The sequence below is a fragment of the Coloeus monedula genome (assembly GCF_965178545.1).
Source record: "Coloeus monedula genome assembly, chromosome: 6".
Taxonomy (NCBI): Eukaryota; Metazoa; Chordata; class Aves; order Passeriformes; family Corvidae; genus Coloeus; species Coloeus monedula.
This window is the reverse complement of record NC_138786.1, coordinates 19,338,211-19,361,369: the sequence shown is the minus strand read 5'-3', so window position 1 is coordinate 19,361,369 and position 23,159 is coordinate 19,338,211. Positions and strand designations below refer to the sequence as shown.

The window sequence follows — 23,159 nt, the reverse complement described above, 5'->3', positions numbered from 1 at the left end:
AGGCTCTGCTCAGCTCTGGTGCCCTGGCAGCCCCCTGTGGCTCCTGTCCTTCCTGGCTCAGAACAGCCAAACCAGCAGGGTCACCATGTCTGTCCTCGCTGCTCACTGGCTCTCTGCCAAGCCCAGGCTGCTCCTCACCATCCCTGCCCACCTCCCACGACAGGGAAAGCTCATCAACCCCTGCGTGCCTCCACAAGGCTTCAGCCAGTCGGCACTGAATAATTGATGCTAAGTGGAACCTGGAGCAGAGCCAAGCTGAGGGAGGGAGCAATGCTTTGTGCTGGTTTAGGCTCTGCTCCCAGGATGTAGCAGGGGGAGAGAGATGGGTGTGCTGTGTCTGGCAGTTTTGTGCCCCAGCCAGTTTGGCAGAGGCGGTCAGAGGTTGGCTGGGCCTGGGAGTGTTCCTCCTCTTGGGCTTGCTGGGCTGTTCACCTGCTGCTCACGTGCTGCTGTGTCCTGCTGCCATGGTAGTCCTGGTGTGCTGTTGTCACCTGCGGGAGCTGCATGGTGCTGTTGTGCTCCTCGTGTGCTGCAGAGGGGCCGTGGCAGCAGTGGCTGGGACTTGGGGAGCAGAGCAAGGGCACCCCCAGCCCCAGCAGTCCTGGCTGGGGCTGGTTCCTTGGCTCTCCTAAGCTACAGATCCTGTACTCAACCCACAGCAAGAGTAAAGGAGTTGCACATGGGGCCAGGCCCATCTGCCTGTTCCCATTCCCACCAGTTGCAGGTGGCTGTCACACCATCCTCTGAGCAATGTCACCCCCTTCCTACAGTACATCCCCAAGTATAAAGCAGTGTATGGAGAAAATAACAACCCGGCTGTTGAAAGAGGCAGGCCTGACCACTTCCCAAACCATCTCCCAAATCCTACAGCCTCAGCAGCTGGGGAGGCCCACAGGACATACACCAGCATCCTCTTTACCTAGATGGATGTGGGCACCAGGATAGCGCAGGCCACAACCAAACCGGAGTTGAAATGTCTCCTGGCCAAAGCCCTCAGCAAGCACCATGCACTCAGCTGCTTTGGAGTCACCCTTCTGCTGGGTGGGGAGAATGCTCCTATGGAAGCCCTCACACACCAAAAGGCATGAGATCTGTTCCAGCACTTAATCAGCATCTTTAAGGACTTGTAAGCAATTCTGTCAGTTGATTCAGCTGTGATGTCTCTGGAGCCCCAACCCCTCTGTAACAGGGTGTGGGGCACTTGAATGATGTGAGAGAAGAACATGTATTAGACATCTGTGCTGAGACATCTGGACCTGACCAGACTAGACCAGACCTTGTCAGCTATTTTGTCATTTAAGTATGGGTTCAAAGGTGGCACTCCTCCATCATGGGATACGCAGTCTCAACATAATCAGGATGCTGGCTGAAGCCTTCTCAGAGGTGGTTTTCACACTGGCTGGAGATCCACAGCACAGCACCAAGTTTAGTTCAGCTTTGCCATGACCAACTGAAGAGATCCCAACAACCAGAGATGAGCTGATGTACCCAAATATAGCAAAAAATTCACCTCTGTGGACTCTTCCAGCTTCAGCTGTGGAACAGGAATAATCAGAATAACTGTACATTCTGCTCACCTGACCGCATGCCACAGAAGCAGAACTGAGATACACAACAAGCTCCTTGTCGTAAGGGAAACAACTGCAGTGTCTGGAAACTCCATCTTCCAGTGCAGGTACTTCTAGAACAAATGTGCCTTGAATAACTATGGGGAAAATCAAATCCCTCAATTTCTTCTCCAAACCTACATTCACTCCAGTGAAACTGTAATCCTGGTATTACTTTCAGACTCGAGAAGTTCAGCTAGCAGAGAACACATTGTGAGCTCATGTACCGACCTCTGCCTGTCAGGGGCCAGCAAGATGCTGTCCTGTCCCCAAATTACCAGCACCAAGGCAGCCAAGTGAAAAAGCCAAGTCCAGAGTTAACAACTCCACCTGACAGAAGTGATACGATCTGGTTTTTGCCAACAGCAAAGATGAGACCAGATCACAGCTGACATACCTTGATCTGTTGTGATTCTCCTCCTGCAACAAAGATGCAGTACGACATTAATACACAATTAATACACGGCTTTCACAGAAGAGCTGTGGTGTCAAGCTTTTAGTACCTCCTTTTGCTCCTAACCTACCTCCAACTTTTAGCATGGACTTGAACAATGACTTGTGACCTTCTAATTACGGCAAAAAGCTAACCAGCTCCTCTGATGGTCTGTTACTGACCAGGACTGTTTGACGAGCTTGAAAACCTTTCCCCGCGTGGAGAAACCTCTCTGAAAGGGAGATGCTCCTACTTCAGCTTCCTGCTCCTCACCAAAGTCTTGTAAGTAGTTTATATTCTGGCCAGTGCTGTTCTAGCACACCCTCACCAAGATGTGTCAGTGTCTTGGAACTATTGCTATTGCCCTATGAAGACACCTCAGCCCTGGTGCTCCCTGGAGCTCCTCAGCTTCCTTGACCAGAGCTCCCACTCCTTGACTATGGCATTTGACTCCCAGCCAGAAATGAGAGGAGACTCTCAGTGGTTAGAGCCATCCAGTCCTTGAGAGAGCTCCAGAGTGTTACTTCTCCTCTGAAGGCCTCCAGATAGATCTGTCCCATTCTTCACCAAGGGCCTGGGGAAGGATGGGTTAAGTTCTACTGCGGAGCACCAGGTTCCAAGTGCAGTAACACTACCAAGCGAAGGCCCCCATGTGATCTTCAAGAAGGACAAAGTATCCCTTCCCTCTGTCCGGTGACCAGTTGGGCACAAGGTGCCAACTTTAGGAACAAACCCCATACTTCCAGGCTTTACACTTGAAACAGCTCAGAGTGGGAGGTTTTCTGAAAGTCTCTGGTCCAGTCCCATCACGTAACACCAGGCTCAGCATCTTCAGCAATCCTTCCAGCACAGGGACAGATGCTGCTGCAAACAGCACACCCAGCTAAAGGCAGAGCACTCTCCCCTTGGGCAACTTCTCCCACTCCAGCTGCTATCAGCCCATCTCCTGCGGGAACAGGGTGCTAGGCAGCTGCAGCCAGGGTGGGGGCTGTGCCCCACAGCAGTTCAGAGCAGACATTTACAAAAAGCAAGCCATTAGCACAAGTCCTCTCTTGCCCAGGCGAAAAGCAAAGACAGCACCCTCAAGGAGTATGGGAGTTGAATTCTGCTGCTTTAATTCTGCTGCTGCCTGGCATGACATTGGATGGGGAGTGCGATGGGAGACTGCTCACATGGATGGTGGGAAGCCCTGGGTGGGCTGTGGCTTTGTGCTGGGGGTGACCAGGGTTTCTGTACTGGTTTTGCCATGTGAGGCATGTGACTCACACGCCACCCTCGCCGCTCCCAACCCAGACCAGCCTTGGCTGCCAAACCCAGCACGTTTTCAGGCCTGGGCTAGCCCATGCAGAACAGCTCCCTGCCACACTCAGCTGGATCACCTTCCCCCTTTGATGCTCCTAATTCTGGATGCCAGCTAAATTAGCCTGTGCAATAGCTTGGAAGAGGGAAAGACAGCAAGTACCAAGCCACCTGCTGCACTGAGTGCAATGCCTTGTCTTGGGGCTGAAAGTGAAAGGCACATGGGACAGACCTCAGGCAAAAACCCCAAAGGAGCGGACCTGAGCAGAGACAGGGTTCCCAAGAGATCAGTCCTTATCCAAAACACACTTACCCACTCTAAACCCAAGGACTGGAAGCCTGAATCCTTTAGTCTTAAGTTGCCGAGCAGCCAGACAGCTTGTGCAGTGCAAGAGAGCCCTTCTGGACGTGCTCCCAGTAACGAAGCCGTGCACAGGGCTGAGGAGGATTTGCTTACCTGTACATACTGGAGCAGCCCGAGGTGTATGTGCTATACAGGTGTTAGTTAGCATAGCTAGTGCTGGAAGGGACTAAAAAGTCCTAATTCTACCTCTAGAGCATGATGGAGGTCTTGTCCCAGAAAGCTGACAGGAAAGGAATCAGGAAAGCAACAAACTGGTACCAGCTGAGGTGAACCCAGCTCTTGAATCTCCTCCCTCGATGCTGCTTCTTCCCTTCTGGGCACTGCATCTGAGGCCATAAATCCCACAAGGACCAGGCTGAAAGCAAAGCACTCAATGGGTGCAAAGGACGGGCTTGGACTGGTTGCACTCTTCCACCCTCCCAAAACTTGGGGCCAGCAGTTTCAGGTGGGCTGGGGAGGACATGACAAAGACTTACTGGAGACAGAGACAAGCTGTCTTGCTCTGAGAGCTTGTCTCTCCCACCCCAATCACATCCATGATCTACAGCATGACCTTGGTCTGTGGAGAGCATATCTCAGCACCATTTCCTCCCTGCCATCCCACCAGCGATCCTTCCGGAGCAGCAGTAGAAGCAGGCTCTGGAAGGAGGACACAGCCATCAAGGTGATTTGTTGAGACGATCAAATAATAATTTACTGTGATTCAATCTGTGGCTTTGTACAGTTGCCGGGGTGGGAGGAGGCCAAAGGATGAGGGGATGGGGATTAAAAAAAAAAAAAAAAAAAAAAAGTTGTTTGCCGCAGGCTTGGGTGAAGTGCGAGATAGTCCTTGGAGGGGCTCATGCTCCCCCTGTCCTCCTCCTCCTCCTCTCCCCCCCATACTCCTCCTCTGAATCCGTTTGCTTCTTCCTTCGCTTCACCTGTTTCCTTGCGCACTGCACAGTGGGAACCTCACCAAGACACGGTCCAGTCAGCTGAAACAGAAGAGGACACTCATGAGCACCCATTCCTCGTCAGAGCCAGTGACTCACCCGTCACGTTTTGGGATGACCCTGTTATGCCCACAGAGCAAAAGCAAAAAGCTACACAGGTCTTAGAGGTGTGGGCCTGGCTCAGCAAAGCATCAGCACATCTGCTGAAGAGAACAAGCCTTGGAATCGGTGGAGTGATGGGTGAGCCTCGGGCACCTCACCAGACATGCCTCTTTCTGAACCTCCTTGTGGGAAGGGGCACTGTTTGGCAAGATGTTTCCACCAGGGACGATGGGAACCACAAAATGAGTCTAAGGCAAATGCAGCCAGATTTTGTTGGCCACACACCCACCTTTCTCCCCAAATCCCAGCATGTCTTTGCCTCACTTCTTATGTGCCTTGATGTTCCTCCCTCTCTGCTCTTGGTCACTGCAGCTAGATTAAGCTGGGATTTCTGGTTTCCAGTTTCTGCCTGACCAGAAAAAGACATAGGCAACTCACAGGGCATATTCTTGTAAGAGAGAGGAGTGTTTCCAAGTGACCCTTTCCCAGCCTTTCTTGCCCAAGCTGGTGCTGTCACTGGGCTGTGATGGGGATTGGGCTCCTGGCAGTCGCTGTAAGGGAGCAGCAGCGCCTGCCAAGCCCATGCCGTCAGCTGTGAGCCAGAGCAGGAAACAAGTCTTGAGCTCATATCCCCATCCGGAGGAAACGCTCCTGAACATCTGGAGGACACAAACATCTGGAAAATCTCCTTTAGCAGTGATAAGTGTGCTGGGCACAGCATTCGGCTCGGCCCCCAGCCGACCTCACACGCCTCAGCTGGGAGCAGAGGGGTGGGGTTCTGGGGTGGGTTTGTGCTCATAGGAAGCAAATGTTGCCAGCACTGTTTAGTTGCTTTTTTCTTCCTTGGGAGTGGGGCACAGGAGGAAGAGCTCTGCTGTACTCACGGCCTCTAGCTCAAAAAGCATCAGAGGAAACCTGCTGCCCATCTCCACCTTCATAAAACCCTCTTAACACCAACTCTGGATACAGTGCACTTCTCTTTAGGACTCCAGCAGTTGCTTAAAAGGGTGAAGGGCCAGTTCAGGTGCTTGGGAGACTCCCCAAAAGCCATTAAGGGCAATGTTCATGCACGCTTTTGTCCCATATCCTAGTCCTAGATGTCCATAGATACAGATCTTCCTGGTGCACTCATCCCCAATTACACCTCTCTAAATTTCTGCCATGGAAGGAGTTGGTTACACAGACAGATATTCCCAGGCCTTTCACCTAAGGCCAGCCAGCACATGCAGGGACAACAATAGGAACTCTCCCTGACTGCTATCCAGCAGTATTTTAAATAAACCATAATTAAAAAATAAAAATCGAGGAAAGAAAAGGAAGAAAAACAGGCAAGTGAACATAAACAATCTGAAAAACACTGTTCCTGGCTCCAGCACACACAATTTATAAAAGCAAACAGCCCCCTTATGGCTAATTCTCAACATTGCATCAGTTCCAAATATCCCAGGGGATATATCTAATGGGGAAAACTCTTCTGAGGAACACAGGACTTTCACAGCAAGACAGGTCTGCTCTAAAGCTTTAGGAAGAGGCAATTTCTGTGAGTGCACTAGGAGGCAATGCACCCAGCCAGCTCTACATCTGAACCCCTCTAGAGCCAGTCTGGTGAGCATGCAGTGATCTGTACACCTTCAACACCAGCTTAACTCCTCTTTCAGAGCAGCAGCATGGGAAGAAGGTTTTCTGGGGAAAGCACAACAAAACATGCTTTTTAAAAAAATTCATTTGTATAAAATTTTGTTGTACAAAATGAGGGGGAAAAATAAACAACCCTTTCCTGCCACACACTTCCTCAAGAAACTGGGAATTTTGACTTACCTATGTTTTGACAGAAAAATGCTATTTCAGTCTGAAAGGTGTTTCATTAAAAAAATACCTGCTGCTGAAATTGATCCTGCTGCATTTGTTTGCAGGCAAGTGCACCTGCAGTCACCTCCTGCCCCGCTTCCAATGCTCCCCCACAGCACCCCATGTCCTGCTTCCACCACTTACCATTGTCACGATACCACACATTTACAGTTCATGCAGCCGGGGCCGCTCTCATCCGGGGGATTCAGCTTGCGCAGCTTATGCTGCCGGATCTCCCGCACCAAGGTGTAGAAGGCATCCTCAACGCCCTGGGGAAAAAGCACGGCTTGAAGCAGCTGCCCGCTCTGAGGAGGGACAGTGGAGAGAGGAGAGGGCTCTGCTCCCCAGCAAGGTGTCCCTGGCACTGTTCAGCAGTGCAGATTCCAGAGTTAAAAGTACAGAACCAAGATGGGAAGACTAACAAGGACCTGAGTGTGGCCCTCAAACAGAGAGCAAGATTGAATGAACAACCACAAGGACAAGGAGCTCTGCAGTCCCCGAGATTCATCAGCTCTCAGCAGTCTGAATGAGGTCTACCACCCAAGAGAAAAGCCACCAATAGACCACTGAAGGTGTCAGTTGTTCCATTTCCACCTCTGTGCTCTGTGAGCCCCGCACAGTCCTTCCAGCACCAGTATATTTTGCCTGTAGGTCTGCCAAAATAGACCATGGTTGAGGTTAGCCAAGTGACCTGAGCTTAGCTGACCTGAAGTGACTATGGAGGTTATTCCAGAGCCTTGGACAATGCCCTGGGAAGGCATCTTCACTGCTGCCACAGCATGATGATGCTTTTCTTGTGATGGGAGGCTCAAGCCCAGACTGGGGAGGGAACATTATGAGGGAGCATTTAGCCTCGGGGAAGCAACTAAACCCAGCTCTAACACCCATCTGTCTGCAAGGTGGTGCCTGCCCATTGCTGCCCCTCCAGGGCAGCAATGGAGGAAAGAAGAAAAAAAGAGCATTTTGTTTAAAAGTCTCCTCCTACCTGTCTGGTTTTGGCAGATGTTTCTATGTAGGGGATCCCATAGCTCCGGGCCAGGTCCTGTGCTTGCCGGGTCTCCACTGTCCGGGCAGGGAGGTCACATTTATTCCCCACCAGCACCATGGGAACATCATCTGAGTCTTTCACCCTCTTGATCTGCTCCCTGCAAGAGGAGGAGGTGTGAAAAAGTGAAGGGGCAGCTCCAGAACACTCCCCACCAGTTTTGACAGCTACCCTTTGCTCCTGTTGAGTGCCTTGTGTTGAGCTTTCAGGAAAATGTAAATGACTACAGCACACAAGTGAGTAAACAGCAACACAGTCTGGAAATGAGAACTAAACATAATTCTGCTCTTTAAATACAGCTATTTACAAAACAACGTGAATTTCGACAATCTATATTAAGACATGAGCTTAAGATAGTTTAAGTTAAATAAAAATGAATTCTCAAGCAGTTAGCTGTGCTATTTCCAACATTTTAGATCAAGTAATCCCCCCCAAATGGGGGGAAAAAACCATTCACCTGCAACCAGAATTTGCTGAGCTGATAAAGCAGCTTTTGGCAGCTGTAACCTTTCCTGCAGATGCACAGGCAGTATTTGCTCCCTTTCAGTTTAGTTCAGGTCACTCAAAGTTGAGAAACCAACTGGGAACTCAAAAAGCTGTAACACTCACTTCTTCATTCCAACATTGGATCTAAAACTAGGTGGGCGAGGATGAGATCTACCACTTCTAAAAATCTTGAAGGCCATTATGACCACAAACAATCCATTCAATTCCCTTCTGATAGATAATAACTTCCTTTGCTTAATAAATCATTTAGCTTCAGATGCAAAACAGCTTTTTTTTTTGCTCATGAATCCAGAACGTTTAACATGGTTTTAATTTAACTACTAAAAGATTTTAAATGCCAATTTCTACATTTTAATTGAATGCAAATCTCCATCCAAAGGCAGCTGGACATGTGTCACACAAAAGAATCAATCATCTTTTTCTAATGTAGTAGAACATAGAAATGAAGTCTGACTATATGGCACAATATGCCATAAAGTCTTTTAAATGTTCTATGTAACATCCTGATCAGCAAATGCAAGTACTAAATTTAGTGCACAGGCTACACTTAGCTGAAAGGAGATACCTCCAAATGATTACTAACCAGGGAGAGCCAGCATTTCTCTGGGGAATATTCTTTTAAAAGTGCAAACACAAAAGAGCACAGGCTAAAGGAGATGAAAGCCAGTGATTTACATCACGATCATGATGGCTTGAAATTGAGCCATCCTATGAGCAACTTCACAAGCATCAGCCCCAGCACAAGATGAATGCTGCTCAATCCCTCAGGAGCTTTAGGAAAATCCCATCCTTTTTCCTTTGGTTCAGCTAAAAGAAGCCGAATTAGTGTACCTGTGCAGCTATTACACTGAACAGCCTTTTGGATGAGACTGAAACATCTCAGCAGCTCTAAGCAGCACCACTGACTATGGAGCAAGGAAAGGATGTGCCTGTCCTCAGAACAACAGGATTACTGGGACCCTGGTTTATGATGAGGGACTGGCATACACAGTCCCTTGTGGGCAGTGGACAGAGCAGGGACAGGCAGAGCCATCTCCTGCATCCTCTGCCAAGTGCCTGCCATCACAGCCAAGCCTCAGAAAAAGGCACAAGCAGAGCGATCCCTCCCTAACATAGCATTGGGGTGAACAGGGAAGATTCCTGCTGTGTTTGTATCATCTCCTTGACTCTCCAGCTTTGCAGGGGTAATGTCAACAGAGAGGAGAAATGGGATGGGTGCCGGGACAGGGTCCCTGCTTTGTCACCGCTTCCCCATACATCATCTTGGGCAAATCACCTCACTGGAGCCCTGACTCCCCTTCTGCTCCATCTTGGCCCTGGCTGAAACGAAGCTCCAGTGGGACAGGACTGTCTCTCCCCACGTGTGTGCAGCTGGCAGACCACAGCGTGGTCATGACATTGGACAGCAGGGCAAGCAGCTCTCCCTGTCTCTCCCAGCCTCCTCTCCCAGCTCTGGGGCCAGCAGAAGTCGCTGAGATCGATTGCGCTAACAAAGCAATTCCACTAATTAGGGAGGGAAGGGAGGGGGTCATACAGGATCAGCTCTCCTTTAGTCACCATAAACACTTAAACATTACATTACCAGGTCCCCAAAGGCCACAAGCAATCCCTTTGGAAGGGTTTTACTGGAGTCACTGACATTAGCAGTCTGCTCTGTTTCTTCCCTGGGGAATGGCCACTTGAGCTAATTGTCTTTGCTGGCAGTCTGTGCTTCCACCATGGGGCCTGATCTAAAAGGGTGGGCAGGAGAGTGCAGCAGCAAGGCGTCCCCCTTTGCACAGAGCAAGAGGGAAAAGGCCCTTCCCAGGATACTGACCTGTACTGGTGAATATCTTCAAAGGACTTGGTGTTGTTGATGGCAAAGACACACAGGAATCCTTCCCCCGTTCTCATGTACTGGTCTCTCATGGCACTGTACTCCTCCTGCCCTGCAGTGTCCAAGATGTCTAACAAACAGGTTTCTCCATCAATGACTACTTGCTTTCTGTAGGAATCCTGCAGGCCAGGAGAGGGAAAGGGAGGAGGATACATTAAGAGGGCTTGGCTCTGGCTAAACAAAGGGATGCAGCGAGTGCATCCCTGGGAAGATGCCAGGTCATGCTCTGCCTGTGTTCATCTTCCATTACAGAGACAACTCAAATCTGCTTTAAAAATGGGAGGGAAAGGAAAAAAAAAAAACCAAAACCAAAAAACAAAGGAAAAAGGGAGCAGCTAAGCAGGTTTCTCCTTGTCTCTCAGAACCACAGAGAAGACAGCTCCTGGCTTGCTCTCCCCATTCCCAGCCCTGCCTCTGGCAGACCAGGTGCGGCTTCATCTCTACCACATTGCATAGCCCTTAACAACTATTTCCTAAGCATTGTTCAGCTCTAATTCCTTCTGCTGGAAGAGGAAGGATACTCAGGAAAGGAGCTCTGGCCAGCCAGGGCTTCCAGTCACTATCTGTGATCTGCAGGGCTGGAAGGTGTTTAAGATAACCTGGAAATCCAGTGCCTCCCGTGCATCTCAAATCAGGCACCAGAGGCAATATTGCCACCAGTAAGGATTCAAACTGGGTTTGATGGTAAACCCCTTCTTTAAACATGAGAAAAAAATAAAATAAAATCACAGTGTGAACAGGGTGTTTCCCACAACCAGTCTGTGCCCAGAGGGCGCCAGGAGAGCTAAGAACTATCCAGGCAGGTCCTTTGAAGTTGGGGATTTTCCCTGCAGCAAAGGCAATCACAACTTATCATAGATGTGAGAAGGTCTGGATATCACCCAGAGCATCACTCAAAAAGTTTCATTTTCACAGGAGGCTCCTCAAAGCACTGCTCCTCCCCACTATGCTTCTCCCTGTGCTCAGTCTCATCAGTAGGGATGCTGTGGGGCAGCCCCTGCATGGAGGGCATCCCTCATCCCTCACCAACAGCCATCCCCTGTGGACAGTGCAGCATCCTCAACTCTTAGTAAGAGAAGGAAGCCAGAATGAAAGGTATGAAAAAGGTGCAAGTCAGCAGTATGACCAAACAGTGCTTTGCAGCCACTTGCAGAGGCTACAGCTGCAGTTTAAAATTAATTCAAATGTCGGCTGCTCTTCCAACAACCACAACAATGTTATCAGATGAGCTCTGCAGGTCTGCAGACAAACAGCCGACACAGCAAAGGTCACCAACAGGACCGGCAGCAGCACAGAAAGGGAACGGGGCCAACACAGCCCTATCCTTTGGTTCATTACAACAACATCATTTGCTGGGGCTAATTAAAGTCTTTCCTCACCTTGCAGAGAGGGCTATGAAATCAGAGATGAGATCTGCTCTGCCACGACCTTCTCAGCTGTGCCTTCCCAAAAAGTGGACTGCTGACCCATCGAGAATAAGCGTGGAGTGAAAGGCTGGCTTCCAGCCAACTGCTCTGAAGGCAACTGGCAGGCTACCCTGCAGGAATGTGCTCCTATTTCTAATCAATAATGCATCTGGAGCCTCCTTCATGCAAGGGGACCTGAGTGCTTCCTCTGCCCCACAAAGCATCCTCCCACCTCTTCACCTTGGCTTGGGACAGAGGACCAGCCTCTCAGCACACATGTTCACAGTTAACTGCCAAGTCTCCAGTTCCAGGAGGTCTCACCAGCATCCACCGTGTTGATGGACAAGAGATCCCACACCTCAGCTCAGGTCATCACAGACTGCCCATAAGGCCAGCCAGCTGGCTTACAAGACAGAGACATAAAACAATCTTGCAGAGGATGCTTTGCAAAGGAATGAGACAAGCTCTCCCCATCAATGCTTTGTGTGTAGCTTCATCTGACCTCCCCCTCTGCAGGAAGTTCAGGATGGCAGCTCAGCCGTCCCTGCCACACTACCAGGTTGACACGACTGCCACTGCAGGGCTAGCTGCCACCAGCCCACACCAGCACCCTGCAGCCTCAGGGCTCCTCTGCAGCCCCCATGTCCCACCCCACCTTTGTCAGAGGGGAAAGCAGCCAGACCCAGCTGTGAAGTGCCAGGCAGCAGAAACAACACCTGTTTGGGGTTCAAACTGAAGATCCCAGGCAGATGCTGGGAGCATCCCAGCTGTGCTGGCAGACCAGGCCAAGAAGCCCATTTGCTAAACACTACAGTCAGGATATAACCAGAGGTTTGGGAAGCCCATTAAGCTGCTAAGAGCTGGAAGATGAACTGAAGAATTTCTCAACACAGTGAAACTCTTTAGTCCATCCCTGCTTACTCACCATAGGACAATGCCAGTAGCATACATTTCCTTGCTCTCCTGTTCCCAAAACAAAGGTTCTAAAGCTCCCTGGCAGCCCAAGAGCTGGCCTGTGAGAGTGTGCTGTAATGGAGCAGACAGCGTTGAGTTACACAGCCAAACATTTGCACTGGTGAATCAGGAGGGAAGAAGGGGAGCAGACACCCAGTCAGGGTCTCTGCCCCAGACAGGGGACATACCTCCACCCCTCCTGCTGTGGGGAGCATCTTCTCAGTGCACCCCAATCCACGTGCACCCCCCCTTTGCAGCACAGCCTGTGCTCAATCCATGTGGGTGACAGGTAACACCTTTGCTCCATGCACGTATCCTCTTCCCCCCCCCCTTTTATCCTGCTTGTTTCAGCACTACTCTGCTGCTTGTTAGCTGGCTGAACAGTCATAGTCAGCTCCTGGGCATGATCCAAAGCAGCTTAGTCACAGGAAGGTGGTTTGTTGGTCACATTTGGATGGCTGGCAGGTAGCTCTCTGTGTCTTAAATCCCCATAAAATGAAGCATAATTAAAAGGAATCACCCTGAAATGAATCAGTACTTGGCCAGGGTAGCAGGGGAAGCAGGGTACAACCAAGGGAGCTGCAAAGGCATCAGGGCTGGTGGACCTGCAGGTGGAAAAGTACCAGGGGTGAGAGAGCTGAAGAGCAGCTTGTGGCAGCTTTTGGAAGAGGAGACAAACAGAATGGGGCTCGAGTGAACGGTGGCGTCTCCCAGGGCACTGCAGAAGTGGGTAGGGTGAGGAGGGTGTGCTGGGAAATGCCATGCAAGGTTTACATTCCCTGCTGCCTGTTTACATGGAGAAAATTCCCTGCAGGGTACGTACAGGGAGCAGGCAGCTTGGAGACAAAAACCACAGGATGCCAAAACCCAACACATCACTGGGTGAGAGTTGCCTCTGCCCACCTAAGGTCCAAGAGAGGATGCACCCATGCAGATGTCTCCCCAGGGAGGTTTCTCTCAACAAGCAGCTCTTTTGCCAAAAACAACCTGGAGTTGTTATACTTCCGAGAAAAGTATACAGTGCTACTGGGGACAGCCACATGAGGGGAGAGGAGCTGGGGAAGAAGGCAACTGCATCCATAAGCAAGGAGACTCAGGAGCCCTAAATTAAATTCAAGTCTCTGCCATGGACTTTCTAGGTGACCTTGGCCAAATGATGTAATAGCACGTGCTTTTTAAATGCTTTCTCTCCTTCCCGTCTGTAGGATTGTAAGATTCTGCCTTTCTACCAAGCCTTGTCTTGTTTGTTTATGTAAGTTGTAAGCTCTTCAGGGTGGGGACTACACATACAACACCTACCAGAATAGATTTCTCATCCCAGCTGGGGCCTTTAGCCATTATGATAATAATAACTGCAGCGACCACAGCTGCATTTATACGCATCTGGTAGAGAATCCTGTAGGACTGCAGACAGAGAGGTTATTGTCCAAGAGGCACGACAGAGCTGCAATTTGCCTTCCCAGGGTGGACTTTACTCCTTGTGCAGAGCGGTGACTGCTGCCCACATCTCGCCCCACAAAGGTGTAAGTCATGCAGAGGCTAATTAGCACATCGCTAACTACAGTGAAAGCAGATGGAGAATGGAATATGTTTTTGAAAAATTAAAGGAAATAGTAATAGCACAATGGATAGCGAGGACTGGATCCCCCTCCACCCCCATACAGCCTGTGAGGGCCACAGGGTCCCTGCCTGCTTCTTCAGGTCACTGATGCCATGCACACCAACTAAGACACACACATCACCCTTTAACCCCTTGTGAAGAAGCAGAGGCAGCACTCTGGGAGCCACAACAGTTCAGCTGCTCAGCATGTCTTACTCAAACTGCAAGACATACATACTACAACCAAGCTCTGATAAAACCCATTTCATCAGTAAAGCTCAAAACATCCTGCAGAAAAAGTCAATACATTTACTCTGATTTCACAGGAAGAGAAATGGAAGCACAGGCACAAAATGGCTCTTCAGTTCTAAACCTTTAATCCCTCCCTATGCTGTCATCTCATCAGAAAGGAGGACTTTTGTGCTGCCTCTCAGCCCCTGCCCAGCTCTGCTGCCTCCCATGACAGCTCTCTTCAGCAGACACCACTATCCTTCTGCAGGAGATGTAAGTCAGTCACCGTGACCTCTGAACACACACATAGTGACTCAGAATAGCTCTGCAAAGCAGAGGAACATCCCTGCTGAAGTTCAGACTTGAGACCAAACTGAGCATGCTCTGGGTTGGAGACAAAGTGGAGAAAAGCAAGAGGAAAACACACAGACAGAGAGACAGACCCCACGCCCAGAGCCACCTACCTCTATCGTGGGGTCATACTCATCAACAAAATGGTTCTGAATGAGCTGTATCGTCAAAGCACTCTTCCCAACACCACCTGCTCCCACCACCACCAGCTTGTATTCAGTCATCTTCCAGCTGACCCCAGCTCAGGACTTCCAGGAGCACCACCACCTGCAAGGACAAACATGGTCACTATGCTAAGAGAGGTTACTTTAAAATGGGCAAAATAATCCATCAAACCAAATACAAAAAGTCTGTTTATCACATGGTCTGTTCCAATCCTTCAGCCTGACCATCTGGATGCAAACTTCACAGGTTCCTTGAGCAAACTTCAAGAGGTAGGAGAGCATTACTGATGAGAAAACAGAGGTACAGGCTGTGTACATCAACCCGTAAAGTAACCAGTTTAAGAGGTCTGGTTTTGCAGAACTGCTGAGCACTGTCCCCAGTTGACCTTATCTCAAGCTGACAATCCAAAATCTTTAGATAGATTTGAAACCCTTGGCCGACGAGGCTAGGATGTCAATTCCCATGAGAGCAAGCAAAAAGGTCCAGCCCTGCCCAAATACGCTGTTACCTCCATGTCTTCACCCTCAAGGCTGCATTAAACCTCAATCCACATGGCAGGGTTGAGACAGTGCACATCCACACCCTCTGCCCGTCCTCCAGCAAATGGCACTGCCATCATGCAGAAGGGGCATCCCTGCTCCCTGAGCTGAATTTGGCACACCCAACGGGGGGAAAGAGATGCTGTCACAAAAGGTGCTGACAGAATGATGATTAGGGTCAGGATGAGCAAACCACACTTCCGCAGTACTGCGTACCTCCCATGGCCCTTCAGCAGAAGATTCACATCCCCCCAGCTCCTCCCTTAAATTTCTGCTCCAAGTCTGCTGAGAAAGAGGAACTAACTCAGGAAGATTACAAAACCCCAAAGGTTTAAATAGAAATCCACCCTCATTGGACTGCACGCCCTGCCCACTGAAAGTCACTCCAGGGTCAGCTACTCGTTCTCAGCCACCATCTGCAAGCTCTTTTGGGGAGCCACCCAAAACGCAGCAGGTCGCAGGATGGCAAGCTCACAGTTCCCCTTGTCAGACGCCCTTCTGTGTTCACCGGGATTAGAACCCCCTCCTCCACCCCCCCACCCCAGACAGTTAAATCACTCCACCCTCCTCCCCAGGCTTGGCAGCCCTGCTCCCAAACTCTGGAAGCTGGTACGAACTGTGCTGGCAAAGGCTGCTCTAGACCCAGACTGCAGCTGATGCATTTGCTAACACAGCAAAGATTTAATGGCAAGGAGGCCAGAATTTTCTGCCTTCAATCCCCACCTGACTGCAACCCTAAACCACCCAGACAGTTCCATCTCCCACTCGAGCAGGCAGCAATCAGACACAACCACCTCTTGCTGAAGCCATTTCTAAGCTGCTGCCTTGGTAGCAGAAAGGCAAACAAAGCTCATGCTCTTCTCAGCATCCAGAATCCTAAAGAAGGGCAAAGGAAGGGGTGCAAAAGAGCAACCAGGTAACAAATATGACACCAAGCAGGACCTCTGGTTTGGTGTGTTGTCCTTCACTGCTGAAGAAGCAGTTAAGGTGGTGATGGAAAAGTGGTGATGGCGGGGGGACATGAAGTGCACATAATGTCATAGCCTAGGTGCCTACCCAGAAGTGCCTACCCAGTGCTTCCCCTGAAAGTCCAATGTGCCTCTGTTCTGACAGCCCGGGAAGAGATGCAGATTGAAAGCAAGGCTACAGGAGAGAATCTAAGTCATCTCACTAATTGACTCTGCACACATGTTGCTCTGCTCCATTAATGCACGCCCTCACGTACATGATGTTCTCACATGCACTGTGTCTCAGGGACAAGGGAGATCCTCACCCCAGGCTTCTGAACTCTCTGGGAAGAGACAGGATGAAAAGGGGACTGAGGAGCAAATGCTGACTGACCATCTCCACCAGCACAGCTGTCCAGGAGGGGATCACTCCTGCAGCAAACAGCTTCACAGCTCAACACAGAGGGGTCCTGAGGGTCTGAAGAAACACTGCAACCAGCTCACACCTTTCATTACAGAGCAGGGAGACCTGCAACCCCCAGCAAAACACACGGAGGGTGTAAATAAAGGCCTGCGAGTGGTTCTGATGGTCCTTGCTCTGCATCTGATGCTGACAATGAAGCAATTGCTACAAAGATGCTTGAGAAGGGCAGAATTGGCCAGGCCTGTAGGACTTGCTAAGGCAGCGAAAAAATCTTTGACTCAATATGAGGAGGAGAAGACATGAGTTCTCAAGGAGGGGGTTCTCCCTCAAGACCACCCCAGTGGAAGGCACTGCCTATTCCTTTGGAAGACCCCCATTCCACACAGCCATAGCAGCTTTATGGTCCACAGTGCAGCAGGAGGTGGTGGACAAGGTAGTCACCCATGTCAGCTTGAGTGTCTTCCCCTGCTCCAGACCCCAGCTGAGCTCCACTCCACAGCAGAGGGGCAGCCACACACTAGCAAGCCCTGCACACCACCTTAGCGCAGAGCTTTGAGATCTGGCTCCTCCACAGAAACACAGACCCACATCTTCCCGCTCCCCACCCACCCAAGAGGCAGGGAAAATGAGGGGGGCAAAGGAGCTATTGCTACTCACTGCTCGTAGCCAGCACATGGACAATTTACATACAAGAATTCTGCAGTGTTGGTGTTTGCTCACTGACACCATCCCTCGAAGGTGCTGTCACCTCAGCTAACTCTCCACTGCTCTGCCATCCTCACCCCTGCAGTGGCAGGAGAGATACTGCAGCTTGCAAAGGAAGGCAGGTGCAGCCTACCTGACTGCTCCATACCATTGCTGCAAAACATGTCCTAATGCAGAGCGAGAGCGTGGGGAATGATGGACAGCTCTGGGCATGAGAGCTGCCCGAATTAATGTGTGCTAAAATCAATGCTCAGGCGAGCTCGCTTCCTTTCCCCAATGCAAGCTCCTCACGGGCAGCATGCAGACCCAACTGCACACCAGAGCAAAGGCAAATCCCACAGAAGAAGCAGCCTGGCCAACAGCTGCAGGGAAAGCAGGGATTTCCATATGGCCAAACTTTGCCACAGAGTTGGGCAGCTGGTCCTATCCTTAAGGTGACCTTACCAGCACCATAACTCCCCCATCACACTTTTTGCTCCTGAACATGGGAAGAGCAAGGCTGCTCTTCGATGCACCCATGGTTTCAACACAGGGGTGACTGTTCCTCAACACCACAGGAACATCACCATCATCACCACCACAGGGTCTGGTTCAAGCAACAGCCATCCCAAAGGTAATGTTTCTGGCTTCCTATAAAACAGATGCAGGGTAGAGAGAGTGGGGTTCCCATCAGAGAGACAGTAACAGACACCCCACAATTTTCATGCTGGTGACACACCGGATGGAGGTTTACAGACAGTTGGTGGTTGTGAAAGCTTCTCCTGATGCGAGGATTTCCAGTTTCTATTGCTCAGCAGCCAGCACAGAGCCCACACACAGCTGACCACAAAATAACAGGGAAACGCAAAAGCACAGCCTCCCAGTCCCACACAGAGCAGGAACAGCGCTTCTTCCATCTTCTGCAAGCTCTTCAAGATCTGGAAGTCTGATCCAGGTCACCATCTAGTGTTTCCCTATCTGAATTTATCACCTCTGCAGCACTCCACTACTACACCCCCCAAAAGCCACACAAGGCTGTCAAGCAACAGGTGAGAGAGACAGCAAGGAGGAGAGCAGTTCCAGGAGCACTGTCAGGAAACAGGAGGGCTGGGATCCATGTGCCAAGCCAACAGCCCCAGCGTGGAGCCAGAGCTGCCGCTGCTGTATTTCCTGACCTCGTGGATTTTCTCCTGTAGCGAGAGGGCTCCTGGCTCCCATTCAAAGCTGTCTAGGAAAGCCTCACTGAGTGCTTCCGCCTGGCAGCAGCAGCTGCTCCCAGCCCAGGAGCCAGAGCCACACAGCTCCAGCAAACAGGAGCCATCTGCCAGCCTTGTGCAGGAAGTGGGGAGAGCAAGCACCCAGCGCCGGTGCACATCAACATCCCACCTTTGTCTCTCAGGGAGGGGATGGAGGTGTGCGTGAGGACAGAAGGCACCACCTCCCCTGCCTGTACATGCTGGGTGGCAGCATGGAGATCTTGCCTGCAGAAACAAGGACCGATGCTTGGCAGAAGCTTTCACAGGGCTAAGACCTAAAGTAGGTCTTGAGAATCAAGGCTACAGGTGGTGTTACCCAGAGATCCAACTGTGTCCTGCAAAAAACAACTTGATCTTCTTCATGGCCCCTATTCTCTGGCACAGAGAGGTGGCTTGGGGGACCGGACTGTGAAGCCTCCAAAAACTCACTTACCAGAGGTGAGAAACTCAAGGGGCTTGGCCCCATCAGTACTTCCCATGTCACCACCTCGGCTTCAACATGAGCTCAGGCATCAAGCGGAAGTGGGTTTCCAACACATTCACCACAAGGGAGCCTCTGACACCCTTCCAACAGACTAACTGAAGGAGCTCTCTCTGTGTCCTCTGTTTACTCTCATCACTTAGTTTCTCTCCCAGGACAGACACCAAGCCATCTAAACAAGTCAAGAGACAGATTTTTGCACAACACCACTGTATTGAGGCCAGCCATGACAGAAGTTTTACAACTGTTCATTACTGCGCATTCACCATTTACCTTCCCAGTAGGAGTATCTGCATTTAAACGCATCAGAAGTAAGTTTCAACTCTGCAAATCTCTTTGGACTCATCTCAGACCGGGCACCCTTTCCTCCAAAGCCCTGTCCAGAGGAGCCATATGACCACAAATGCTGCTGTGTTTGATTCTATTTCCCTTCAGCAGAGATGCCCTGCAGGCAGAAATGGTCTGCAGTCCTCTAGGAGAACAACACTCATCCCAGTCTTTTACCAGCAGTCATCCACACCCACACATCAGGAATCCTACTCAGTGATTTTTCAGCATTGACAAAGCAAACCTTGTTGGCTCATCCCAGCGACTGTCCAGGCTCCTCCATCAACATGGCAAAACACAGCCTGTGGAGGGACTGAAGGAACCTCTCTGGTGGTGTGAAATGCCACCTTTTGTCTTCACTCAAGGACCAAAATGCTGATGTACCCTGTAGCCTGTCCAGCCTCAAAGAGATTAGGGAACTGAGGCTGGCAAGCTGATGCTCTGTTATGAAGCCTATACAATGCTTCATTTTAATTTACTTGCTGCTTTTTAAATCAACAAGTGAGCTACAAATCTAACCAATTGTGCTTGTTGTTGGCTTGCTGGCTGTATAACTGCAAACTCAGACATTGCACATCACAGATGAAAACAGAGAAAGGGATGCCAAAGAGAGAATAAAAGTTACAAATACTAGCCGTGCTTTGGAAAGATGACTTGGAGATAATAAATGTCTTCTATTAGGGGTAAAAAAGGAAAAAAGCCAAAAAGAAGCAGAATGGCTTCTTCCATCCTCTGCTAGCTCTTCAAGGTCTGAAGGAAAAGGCAGCCTGTCCCAAGGGACTGAGCACAAAAATATTGCTGCAGAGGAAAACAAGAAAAGAGGAAAGGAATGACATAATGTAGAAGGCTCAAAATACAGATGTGCATTCAAAGAGAAACCTGTGAGGAACAGCAACAGACAGCTGCAGGCAGGTCCAAGTCATAGGCAGATCTGGAAGAGAGGGATTGCCTCTCCACAGCAGCCAGAAACATGTCCCAGCAGCCATGTGCAAGCCTCAGCTTTGCACAAGGTCTTGAACAGGCACGGACTGGTCACTGCACCAGGCCCAGCCCTCACATTTTCCAGTCGAAGCACCTCTGGCAACACAACCCCTCTGCCAGAGACTACCCAACCACAAAGGGCTTGGGAAAATATGGACAAGACAGTATCATTCCAAAGCTGCTACCCCTTCTCTGCTCCCTGGGTCCTGCTTCAGCTGTCAGATAGTCAAACACGAAGCTGTGCAGTCACCTGCTGTTAGCAGTAAGAGAGTGCGACTACACTGTTCTTGCTTTCCCTCTCAAATAATAAATATTCTTAATAAAGTTCTTTGTTGGCAGCTTATTCCAAGAAAAACAACTGGTAGGTAGATATAACTACCCAAAACAGCAAACAACCTAAATAAGTCAGTGACACAATAAACCCAGAGAACAAACCAGCTACCTAAGAGCTTCCCTCTGGATGAAGGAACTGCTGCCCACCCCACTCTCCACACCCAATACAGGCCACCAAAATTACTATTTTCCAAAGAAAGATGAGCAGGCCCATTATCTCAGAAACTTACACGTCAGGACTGCTCATGCCCATGTCTCCAGCATCGTGAATGTGGCACAAGGAGCAGCATGCAGTCAGGAAACTCTGGAAGGTGCTGGGATATGCTTGAGAATCATGGTGGGACCTTCACCTCCCACCACCACTACTCTATTCATCTCCCTGAGAGCAAGTCACTCATCCCATCACAGTCTCTGCAGAAGAACCAATCTTCCAAGCTAACTTCCACAGAAGGAAAGCACACTGCTCTGCAGGTTGATTGCTGCCAGCCCATGGAAAGGGTGAAAGAAACAGGCAAGCAAATGATACATCCCACACCACTGCTGAACATAGACCCTTAAAAAAAAAAAAACATGCAGATGGGAGAGACCACCTGTGCTAGCACCCAAGTCACAGTTCTCTGCATCTGACAGGGCCAGTGATGTGAAAAAACCAAAGACAGTTTTTAAATTACGCTTGTGATTTATGATACAACATTTCAGCACTCTTTGAGACTCTACATGAGCAAGAATAACCTGTGTAAGGAAAGAGGAGACTGGTTGTGTCTGAATGGATAGCAAAGGCATGAAGAGGCCACAATGCAGGCCAGGACAATGCAGGACACTTAAATAAAACCTGAACTCTTATCTTGCAGTCAGGACTTAGGACCTAGTGTTGAATGTACCAGCATGTGTGGGAAAGCAGTGTGAGGGAGGAGAAGCTCTCACTGTTGAGATGCAGAAGCCTGCAAACTGCCAGGACTCCTCCACTTTCATCTCTTCTCCAGCCTCCCAGGGCTGAGCAGGTGGTTCAGAGGCAGACATTTCCCTGCCTGGGCTGGCAGCCCTCCAGCTCTCTCAGGCCTCCCTGCCTCTTTCAGAAAAACAAATGGTACTCTACAATAGAGCTCAAGAGAAGAGGCAACTTTTCACTTTCCTTTACATTAAAATCCCACCCATAAGCATTAATGGGAGGGGTGAAAGGCAGTATGATGTATCTTGAATATATAAAAAGATGGACAGGTACCCAGGAAACTTTAAAACAAGACCCACATTATAGATGATAGTAAATGTTAACTGTTAAATCACATGGTACACAACCATGAACCCAGGCTCTGAACAATCTCTTGGCTTGCCAGTCTCAGTTCCAAACTGTATTGATTTTCCCACAAGATATAAGGTGCAATGAAGTAGAAACTTGGAGCAGATGAGTATGCAGCGCCAGTGTAAGTGGATCTCTGTAATTACAGCTATTAGAGAATATTAGGCTTTGGGGAGAACGCTGCCCAGTAATGGTGTGGAATTACAAGAGATGCTGTCTCCAGGCTGGTTTCCTAAGGTACCTGGTATCTTCTGCCTGGTCCTCTTGGTGATGAAAGGAGCAGCTGCAGGCAAGCTGCTGGGGAAAGGTCCAGCCTCTCCCGTGCCCAGCGGTCCTGTCATCATGCTAGGGCAGGTTGCAGCCATCTGGCTCTGCTGCAACAGCACAAGAAGGGACAAATTCAGATCTCACCACTAAGCTGCAAGCGATGGCGTGCTAGAGCTGGAGGTGGTGGTGGTGGCCATGCACAAACAGAAACACCATCCTACTCACTACAGAGACAGGCAAGGGGATGCAAACAAGCCAAGGGACTGGCCCAAAGCCATCAATGGGTGGTAAAGCTGGGAACTAAATTCAGGCAATGTGATTTCCCATCTGGGGTTTTCACCTGAGAGAAAAAGCTCCCAGCAGAAGTTCTGGATGGGAAAGCTGTTGGTCTCCTGCTGAGTCTTTGTGTTGGGCTGTCAGAGCTGGCAGCTCATCTCCAGCCCAGCTTCCCAAGGCAGAGACAATTGGGGAGGCAGGGTACATCAAGTGGGAAAGGCCAGAGTGCTGTAAGAGAGGCCCTGCTATCCAATTATCCCGATGAAATCACAACTGGGTCATGGGCACAGGCAGCCAGCAGAGAGGCAGACGCTCTGATCCACAGATAGGCACCCAGAGATGCAGGTAGGGCTGGGAGCAGAAGGGCAGGCTGAGCACGGCTGCTGTTTTCCTCACTTGAAGCCCAGCTACAAGAAAGGGGGAAATCACTGGGATAAGGTGGCCTTCTACATCACTTAAGAAAAGGGCCAATCCCAACCTCAGCACCACTGATGCACAGCAAAAAAAGTACCCCAGAGTCAAGAAATGCACTCTCCCTACAAGCGTTCTGTTCTCCTCCCCTTCCCTATCCTTCCTTATTCCTTCCAAACAACTGTTGACAAAGAAAAAATTAGGAAACTAGTTTCA

General features: G+C 50.0%; 1 protein-coding gene across 2 annotated transcripts in view; it reads right to left on the bottom strand.

Annotated features, from left to right (window-relative positions):
• Positions 1-2,805: 2,805 nt before the first annotated feature.
• HRAS (HRas proto-oncogene, GTPase) overlaps positions 2,806-23,159 on the bottom strand; it is a 42,046-nt gene continuing 21,692 nt past the window's right edge. The window contains exons 3-7 of one of the 2 annotated variants that reach the window (XM_082283220.1): positions 14,669-14,822; positions 9,954-10,132; positions 7,571-7,730; positions 6,730-6,854; positions 2,806-4,677 (exon numbers count right to left, since the gene is read on the bottom strand). In XM_082283220.1, coding sequence (XP_082139346.1) covers positions 6,735-6,854; positions 7,571-7,730; positions 9,954-10,132; positions 14,669-14,779 — 570 coding nt within the window. In that variant the 5' untranslated portion in view covers positions 14,780-14,822 and the 3' untranslated portion in view covers positions 2,806-4,677; positions 6,730-6,734. The remainder of the gene's footprint in view (positions 4,678-6,729; positions 6,855-7,570; positions 7,731-9,953; positions 10,133-14,668; positions 14,823-23,159) is intronic. The other variant, XM_082283219.1, reaches the window with a different exon arrangement.